At 40.7% G+C, this 10,000-nt stretch overlaps 1 protein-coding gene across 3 annotated transcripts in view; it reads right to left on the bottom strand.

Moving 5' to 3' along the window:
* The window catches only part of strbp (spermatid perinuclear RNA binding protein), a 68,602-nt gene that overhangs the window by 24,376 nt on the left and 34,226 nt on the right, over positions 1 to 10,000 (bottom strand). For all 3 annotated transcript variants that reach the window (XM_089020333.1, XM_089020335.1, XM_089020334.1), the window contains exons 3-5: positions 3,396 to 3,634; positions 3,150 to 3,318; positions 1,904 to 2,228 (exon numbers count right to left, since the gene is read on the bottom strand). In XM_089020333.1, the coding sequence (XP_088876459.1) occupies positions 1,904 to 2,228; positions 3,150 to 3,318; positions 3,396 to 3,634 (733 nt within the window). The remainder of the gene's footprint in view (positions 1 to 1,903; positions 2,229 to 3,149; positions 3,319 to 3,395; positions 3,635 to 10,000) is intronic.

The raw sequence follows: 10,000 nt of genomic DNA, 5'->3' as shown, positions 1-10,000 counted from the left end.
TAGTAGAAAATTGTTTTATGGGGACCTGGGAAGGGATCATTCTCATTTTTAATGGTTTCTTATGGGAAATAAATGTTTGGCAGACGAACTTTTCGCCTTACACACACTTTCTGGGAACCAATTAAGTTCGGAAGCTGAGGTATCACTGTAGTTCCCTTTTCATTTTGGATTGACTTGAGATATGCTTGGGGAAGCACATAATGAAGCATCCAAATAAGTAGAACTAAAAAAACACAAAAAGTTTCTCGGGTGGTTTTAGTTTTATCGCAACCAAACCCAACTGAGTAAAGAGGTTAAAGAGTGTAGGATCATTCTTATGCTGCTGTATTGAATCCAACACAGCTGGATATGAATGAAAAGCAGTCACACTGAGGTGTTTTTTTTAACCCCCCCCCACTTTCAGCCCCCATCAGGGGACTGAAAGTGAAATAAAAAGCATTCAAGAGTCATCAGGAAAAACATGCTCAAGGAAATGTTGTTCTCATCCCTTCCAAAGCCTTTCCTTGTGAGGTCTTAATGTCAAAAACTGTGATCATATAGATAGAAAGCGGCACCACAAGTGCATGATCTCAGAAGTCATCGGCCTTTATCGCAGGGCAGGCTCCTCTACTGTCAAATGCGAGGCTGTGTTGTGTTTGTGTACGTCAGTGGGATGGATAAAAGCGGTTTCTCTCAAGATACAAAAAAGAATACCATGGCTCAAGTAATCAAGACTTAGCAGAAGAATGTGATCAATTCCATTGGACTGACTTGTCCGGGGCGTCTCCGGACAAGTTGTGTCCATAATTTGTAAAATGGCTTTCAATGACTTCTACTGAGCGTATTTTAATAAGATTACACCGCATATAGCTATATTTTATGTTTTAAGACTCACGCTGAATACTCCGGAAGTCTTGTTTTTGAGTTGGTGACGAGTCCGTACGTGACGTCACTAAAGGACCGTAAAAAAGATGCATTCTCGCGGTCCTTCCATCACGTCAATGTGTTTTGCTGTACTTGTTTGGTCTGGGGACCTTGTGTTGCACCCAAAAGCCGCCAGGAGGCCAGAAGAGGGCGTCCAAGCGCCATATAAGGAATTTATCAGCCTGTGGAAATGGAGGTGGCCACAGGGGGTCGCAATTTTGTGCCTCTTTTTTTGGTTGAGAGATTTACCCCCAATGTTGCCTCAAAATTGCACAAATAAATTCTTTCATTGCAAACATGTATGCTTTCCTCTTCAGAACTATTTGAATCATATTCATAACTGGATGTGTAACAAGAAAGCATATTCTCGGAATCTGAAGCAATTGTTTTGATTCACTAGCAATGCAAGACGTCTTGGCGTGACGTCACGAACTGGGGGCGGGACTTTCTGAAAATGCCCAATTCGCAGCTCAATTTTTTTGCAGATTTTGGACACTTTAAGTCATTTTTATTGGTGTTTTGCATTTGACAAAAAATATCATACTGCGTGTTTTGGGTATTTTAGATACTATAAAACGTTTTTTCTGATGTCAGTTAAAAAAAACAAAAAAGTGACGTCGGTTGTCCTTTAAGTGCTTGTTCCATGCTGACGGGGGTTGTTTGCAAATGAGACATTCCGGAACGAAGCACATTGCCAAGCGAGTGGATGTGGTGCAATAACCTTTGCCACACCAAACATGAATAACATCGCGTTTGTCAACGAAGGCCACGAATGAGTCAGCGTCTCGCATCGGCGTCTTCTGTCATCTCTCCCAGAGATCGCAAGCGTCTCGTTCGACAGGAGACACACGATGGACAGCTCGCTAACTACTGCGTGGTTATCGATTCCTTTACCAAACGTCTCGCGACCGATTCAAAGCGTCTTGGCATGAATTCGACGTCTTTTATCAATCTATTGAAAATGACATGGAAAACAGGCTTCAAAAAGCTGGTCTCCTACCGTAGCCATTCCTCTTGTCCATCTCCACCACGTCATCCTCTTCTGCCGTCACCTCCTCATGGAATTCCTCGCGGTCCTCCGCTTCCTCCTCCTGTGGCGCCAACACATCCTCAACTGCCTCCCCGTGAAACGCCTCGTGCTGCCCTACTTCGTCCTCCTCTTCCTCCTCCTCCTCCTCCACCTCTTCTTCTTCCTCGCCATCATCTCTCATGGCCGGAGAAGTGAGTGTGATTTTCAGGGTGAGTTTGGGGTCTGTTGTAGTCCGTACCAAGATGGCCGCCTCGGGCGGGGAGCTCCTGACCTCGTATTTCTCCTCTGTTAGTTTCTGTCATGTGTCGGGCAGAAAGCACTGTGTTGATTTTCATCTGTATCCGTTTCTAGATTCCAACATTCTTCAGTTGCTCATTAATGGGGGGCCATTTTGTACACCATATGCAAATTCATATAGTCAGCCCCCTTCCCCCCCCCCATGATAAATGTAATAACTTGCCTATTTTTGACACACAGGCCTAAAAAAAAAATGGAACTGCTAGTCTAATGCTAGCCAAAATAGCATCCCGTTCATTGTCTCAAAGGAGTCGGCGAGTGGATAACAACAACCTAGCGTTAAGATGTCTCATCACGTGAAAGCAAATCAGTCAAAAGTCAAAGTCAGCTATGTCTTTAGAGCAAAAAAAGGAACAAAAGAATAAATACAATAAATAAATAATCTACGGGGAAGAAGCAGTGCAGCAGACATTTAAACAGCTTCTTCCCCCCAAACCATTAACTCTCTAAACATTAACACAAATAGAACAGTATAGTGCCTCCATTTTTCTCAATTTTTTGATGATACTAGTGCAGCGTGTTCTACCGGAGACAAATCCCTTGTGTGTTCTACGTACTTGGCAATAAAGTTAGTTCGTTTTTGTTCTTTTGACTTCAAGATGGCGCATGCGAGAGTGGCTGCCTTTCCAGCAGCTCCTGTATTTTGTTTTTCTACTTTCATAACGTTGCTGCTGTGAAATGTAAATGACTTCACTGTGAGACGAATAAAGGCAAATCCAATCCAGTCCAATAAAGATGATTCTGATTCTGAAACCAGCAATGCGACTTTCAGTAGCAATCGTGTGACTTCTCAGGTTGCATCATAATTCACACGGATCAAACTGCTAATGTCAAAGAAGCATTACATTATCTCTAGAAACATTTTCAGCGCTGGCAGTCCATCAAAATCGTTTGCGAGTTCGACTCCGCAGTATCTTACCTCTATATACCCGGGTAAATTATTGCAGACCGAGTCCAACAAGATCTGGGTGGGTTTGTCTCTGCACATCAACACCAGCTCCAGTTCCATGTCACCTTTTATGAGAAGACCTTTGGCGACCAAACCAATTCTCCTGACCCCGCATAGCACTCGACCGCTGCCGGCCTCCCTGCAAGGAAGTTATATTGTAATATGATTGCCACTTATTTCACATTTCAGTCACTCCGCGGGAAGCGTCTGCAGCACCTGCGGCCATCGTTGGACTCCTCGGCTTTCTCGTCGTCCGCCCCGTCCGGCGCTTGGCTATCCGGTTGGCCGTACGCCTCCGAGTTGGTCTGATCCAGCCAGTCCGAGACGTGTTTTAGGGCGCGCTCCACGTTGGATACGAGCGTCTGAACCGCCTCCAGGTCTTGAGACGACGGGTAGATGGTGGAGTGCTTCGCCATGACGTGGCGGTCGTCATTGCTGAAGGAACGGAAGGACCTCTGTAAGAGAAATAGATTTTTAGCGCCATTATGTCAACGAAATGCTAAAGCAAATGGCGGATGTGATCTGACAGGGGACAAAAAAAAAAAAAACAACCTCGATAACTTCCTTTTAGTAATTCTTTAACTTCACAACACAACGTTCAATGAGACCCCTTTTCTGGGTTTCCGTGCTAAACCGTGACAACTTCAGCTGTCTTCGGCGTGTCACGCGCCGCAGCGGTGAAGCAAGCAGTCGGATGTGGCGATTAAGTGAGAGCTAATCTAATTTCAGAGTAAAACCGACACAGCGAGGAAGTTAATTTGCTGTGCGGGGAAAGGCTGATGTATGACCCCCTAATCATAATTACATGGCATTATAATCTATTATCTCGACATATGCTGTGATATACAAGATGCAAATGCTACACCAAAGTGATTTACACCCTACTACCCCTTTCCTTCAACTCCCCCCGCAGCATAACAACAAACCATTACTTTATATTAGGTGTATTTAATAGCTCGTAACACTCGCACAAATACACACGCTCACCAACTTACGAACGAGATACGTTCTGAACAGTCGGTCGTGAGGTGAATTCATTCATAAGTTGCTCCAGTGCTATATTTTGTGTGGAATTTATGCTTAAAGCTTAAGGTTTACATTATGTGAGATTACAAACTGTCAGAGCTGTTCGATCGGACACTGTGGACAGACTCAAACCCAGAAAGATTGTCTTTTACTGCCGGCAGGAGACGCAGCCATTCATGACAGACGTCTGAATTCGGCAGCCCTCTGCCAAGCTATTTATTGAGAGTATATGCAAATTTAAGTGATACATTAGTAAAACATATTTTTCTTGATTATAATACCACACATCTTGAGTTCTAAGCGCGAACAGCTGTAAGAAATAAACATTTTCTTTTTCATGAACGGATAAATTTGCAACCTGGCTAATGAGCTCTTCTTGTAAAGGAGTTTCAAGTCGTAAATTGCTCCTGTGATAAAGGAGTTTCCCAAGTCCTAAATTCTGTCCAAGGCCAGATCTCCTAGATCACAGGTGTCAAAGTCAAGGCCCGCGGGCCAAATCCGGCCCGCCACATCATTTTTTTCGGCCCGGGAAAGTAAATCAAACTTGTTAAATTCCATGATGATTGCAAAAATCTGAGCCAAAATTTCATATTTTTGGATGTCAACCACAATAAAAGTCATTATTCTTGACTTCAGATTTGAAAACGAGTTATTAATTTGCTGTGTGCTCTATATGTAATATTTGAAGGGATTTAAACATTCTAATGCGTTCCCCAAATTCATAACGGCCCTCGAGAGGAAACCATAACTACAATGTGGCCCGCGGCAAAAAATGACTTTGACACCCCTGTCCTAGATGAAGATGACAGTTTAACAAGCTGTGCCTGTTGACCTCAGATTGACCCCAGGTTGTCTGTGCTTCAATTGTGTATTCGAGTCACACATGTTGACTAAGCACATAACAGCATGAAACTTTTATATATGATAATGTCTTATTCTCCATCATATCTATCTATCTCTCCAGTTGTACATGTACAACTGGAGAGAATACTACATATGTTACAACAAAAACGGTCGTATGTACCGTTGTTCGTAACTCGAATGTTCGTAAGTCGGGAAACGTCTGTAATACGTTCCTCATGGTTTGCCTTACATTTAGCCATCTGAATGTTTTTTTTTTTTTTGACAATTTTTCATTTTAGCGCTTCATTTTTTCACCCTCTATCATAACTGCTACCTCACACTCCGGTGAAGGTAAGTTCATTTTTTAATCATATAGGTTATCACACGCTGCAGGAGCGCCCGAGGTGGAGGGCCCAGTTCAACATAGAGAAGACGAAATGCTAGCAAAACAGTGCTGCTTATCTCCCAGACGCACGCTTCCCTTTTATTCTCCGCTCTCGTATACACACTCAAGCGCACATGCTCTCTTTCACTACAGTGCGGGAGATAAAGCCATTAACAGAATAGAGGATGAGTGCTGCGCACAATAAGCGAAAGCCAAGCAGCCTATTTAGCTGCGCGCAGAGAGTGACGCAAACGTCTGGCCAAGTCTAATTCCTGGATTGCACCAATGAGTCAAATTTAGATGCAACAGTTTTTTTCCCCCCAAAACTCGATTACAGTTGAACCTCTGCTATGCCAGTTAAAAAAAGCTTATCAAATGTGGAATTAAGAGACAATTTGTTTTAATAATATAGAATTGTTGGATGATCAAAGTTATGATACAAGATGTCAGTGTGACTCGCTAAAGCTAATTTCTTGTCATTTCCTTTTTTATTGATGATTATTTATTAACTATTTTTTTCTGCCTGTGCCCCTCCTTCATTCAACCAGAGCCAATACTGATGATTTATTTGCGCGTGTGCTGTCTAAAACGAATACGGAACAATATGAATGGCTACGTTAGCATCAATAATGGGCTAGCTACCATTTTGCTGCTAATGTTTGATCGTGTAGGATTAATGTAACGACATGGGATTAAAATCACGTTTTAATGATTTATCATTAAAAAATATATATACATAAATATCTACTTGTATGCCAGTTAATAACGAAACATGTTGCGTAAACAGCGCCTGTGTAATTCATGAAGACTTTTAGAGTGCGTGGCGATGAATCCCAATGGGGCATTAAATATTTTTGTTTCAATCCAATTTCATTTTCAAGAAATGACAACTTTGTGGGCCTCGAAATATTGTTATCAATATATTTTGTTATCACTGTCAACATGTTTTTTGTTTCTTTAAGTGGATGCTAATACATTAGCATTAGAAACATTGTCTTCCATTGAGTTCAATACAGCATTTATTTATGTCTGTTTAGTAATTCCATGCCTTATATGATTATTATTTTATATAAATATTAATAAATATTGATTTATATAAATATTTATTCTCTTTGTCTTTTTTGTAATACCGTACAATAGCTATCTGGCTAGCTAGCTATCTAGCTGGCTAGCTATTAGCTATCTATTGGCTTGATAGCTAGCTTTTTATCTATGTGTTTTACAATTCTATTTGAGTGACTTCCGGGTTGAGTGAACGCTGGCGTGTGTGCCTGCCTCTGCTCACCCGCAGAAAAAATATCCTGTAACTGTAAAGTGACCTTGACAGTTTTGAAAGGCGCTTATAAATGAAATGTATTATTATGATTATTGACTTTTAATTTCTTGTTTATTTATTTTAACCGTCACTCTTCGAGTGTGCACAAAATCACATGGCCGCTTTATGCCTGTGGGTGTGTGCATCGCCTCAAAAGTGTTTAAACAAAGCAACAGCCACAAATTTAATGAGCTGTGTCTAATGGGGAATTGGGGGGAGGGGAGGTTGCTTGAAGAAAGCACATTGTGAGCTCATGTCGATGTGCGCGTGTCGACTTGACCGTGGGGGAGTTGAGCCTCAGCTGCTCCCATCGCAATGTAAATTGGAGTAGTTATGAGAACTCGGAGATGGCAATCGAATCTCCCACCTCACACCATCTCGCACCCCTTTTAAACCACAACCCAGGACAACTCGAGAGGCGGCCCCATAAGAAACGAGCCACGTGGGGTTTTAGTGGAAAGGTTGGACATCAAGGTAACGTTAAAAACAAGAAATTTAATCAAGTCGTATCTGATGAAGCACCCGCCGAACGCTCTCGTGACCTCTATACCCCCTCAGCTACTAAAAAAGGTCCCGGGTGGCGTTAGTAAAGCTCAGACTCACAAGGATACGCACTCCATCTTTGAGCTGCTGACATGAGCGTCCTTGAGTTCACCTTGATTTACTGTACGAACTCACGCGATAGGCCGGCCTCGTTTGAAGAGTGCGTTACTCCACAGAGACTGAAATCTGGGCCAAATTTGAGCCTTTTCTCTTGCCATCAAGGTCAGCAAACGCCTTATATCATTTGTCACTCATCTTCTATCAGCTAACAATTACATTAAAAAAAACAATCCATGCTCAGTTGAGTGACTTGATTTCAATGCTATATTGCTTTATTCAAACCATGCTTAAAGGACAACCGACAGCACCGGACAAGTTGTGTATATAATTTGTAAAATGACTTCAAATGACTTCTACTGAGCATATTTTACAAAGATTCCACCGCCTATAGCTATATTTTACGTTTAAGACTCTAGCTGAATATTCAGGAAGTCTTGAATAACGTGGTCGACAAAAAAAAAAAATGTCACTTTAAAATCCCAGATGATACATAGCAGATGACGCGTTTTATGACGCCTTATTTGCGTCAAGAATCTGTGACATGATTCACGGCATGTTAACTTATTCATTGCCAGACATGTCCGAAAATGCACCTACTCCATTGCCAGGGTTTTTGTCATTGTCACTTGAATTCCAGGAACCACAGAATATTCAGTTTTAGGACTACATAAATAATAGTAAGAATAATATACAGTAAAGTCTCGTTATATCGATATTCAAGGGAGTCCGAAAAAATATCGATATAACCGGGACTATCGATATATCCGACCCTGTTTGCATGTAATTTTCTCCGTGCGTTCATAGAAATAGTATCGATATAACCGGGACTATCGATATATCCGATATCGATATAACGAGACTTTACTGTATTTCATTTGTAAGCGCCTTTCAAAACCCTCAAGGTCACTTTACAGTCACATTCAATACAGTGTAAGAAACCTTAGACTCTTTTCTTTTACCAGAGAAAAAGAGTTAATTCCTAAATTACATGTGTCTGGAGTTATATGAGCTTGAAATGAGGGCAGCTGTACAAAATACAATCCATACATATTGGTTTATTCAAAATCGAGGCATCAAGTCATTTCCAATGATGAATTTGGAGTTTAAAACGGGTTTAATGTTTTTTGTTATGTGTTCCAAAGAAAAGTATCAACACCAGGTGATCGCTTTAAATACTTTAAGGTTTTCAGTCAGTTCCCATTGCGAGTTAATTCTTGAAATTGGGGTTCGAGGACTTGATTGGGTTCTCAGAATCTTCAAAACAGGGGAGTCTTCTTTTATCAGAGAAAAAAAAGTTAATTCCTAAGTTATATGGGTCTGGAGTTATACAAGCTTGAAATGAAGGCAGATGTCCGAAATAATAATAATAATAATAATAATAATACATTTAATTTCTAAGCGCCTTTCAAAACTCTCAAGGACACTTTACAGTCACGGGATAAGAACATTTTATTTTGTACGGGTATGCAGCGGCAGCCATTCGCGCCAGCGTTATGCAATACATACATATTGGTTTCTAGAGGGCTTTAACAACAGCTGAAGCTGTAACAAAGCGCTAACATGGAAAAAAGGGAAATGATTCCCCTTGTGGATTAAAAAATACATTGCCAGAGGGCACGGCCAGCGCTTAATCGGCACCTAAGCATGAAAAAAACAAAACCCGAACAAATTCGGGAATGGCGCTCTACGTCATATTTTCAATTCCCGAATAAATGCGTGAATGGCAGTGAATGAGTTAAACTATGTCACACAATTTCATGAAAACGAACGCCTGCGAGTTCCGCGTGAGCATGAAAACGGGCAGCAAGCAATTTCTCGTGTTTTTTTTTTCGTTGGTTTTTTTTAATGTCTTCATTAAGCAAAACGTTTCATCAGTCGTTGTATTAAGACCTCTTATGTTTGAGGGTGCGTTTATAGGTAGACAAGATTTCTCATCTGCACTGAATAAGTCATGTGCCTCGAGTGCACGTCGAGTGCCGAGATAAGAGGTGAGGGTGAACAAACACCGAAAGCGGAAAGGAAGGGGAAGCTGACGAGCGTGAGAAAAGCTTCGAAAAGTAAATGAAAACTGACTGGAGTTAAGATGGACGACAATATTAAAATTATATATATAAATATATATATATATATATATATATATATATATATATATATATATATATATATATATATATATATATATATATATATATATATATATATATATATGTCCTCTTTGGAGGAAGATTGGATTAAAAATTCATTCCGTGCACTCTTCCGCCGCACCCACCTACTAGCCCTTTTTTTTTCATTACGCTTTCTTTTTTTTATCGTCTTTCCAATGACAACAAACCTGCAATGGGATGTCCAAAAATAAGTCAGCGTTAATTGACACAGGAAGTCAACATTCCGGCTGGATGAAATTGAATTGAATAGTGAGCAAAACGGCAGGATTATTTTAGGAATATGTTTTTATCTCAGGAGTTTAAAGGACAACCGACGTCACTTTTTTCTTTCTTAACTGACATCAGAAAAACCTTTTATAGCATCTAAAATACCCAAAACACGCAGTATGATATTTTTATTCAAATGCAAAACACCAATCAAATGATCACCAAAAAAATGACTTAAAGTGTCCAAAATCAATATTTACAGCGACTCCTGTATTTT

This window comes from Hippocampus bargibanti, linkage group LG18, assembly GCF_051943395.1.
Source record: "Hippocampus bargibanti isolate YZ-2025 linkage group LG18, ASM5194339v1, whole genome shotgun sequence".
Taxonomy (NCBI): domain Eukaryota; kingdom Metazoa; phylum Chordata; class Actinopteri; order Syngnathiformes; family Syngnathidae; genus Hippocampus; species Hippocampus bargibanti.
Note: the sequence above shows the minus strand (reverse complement) of the source record. Positions and strands in the feature narration are given on the sequence as shown.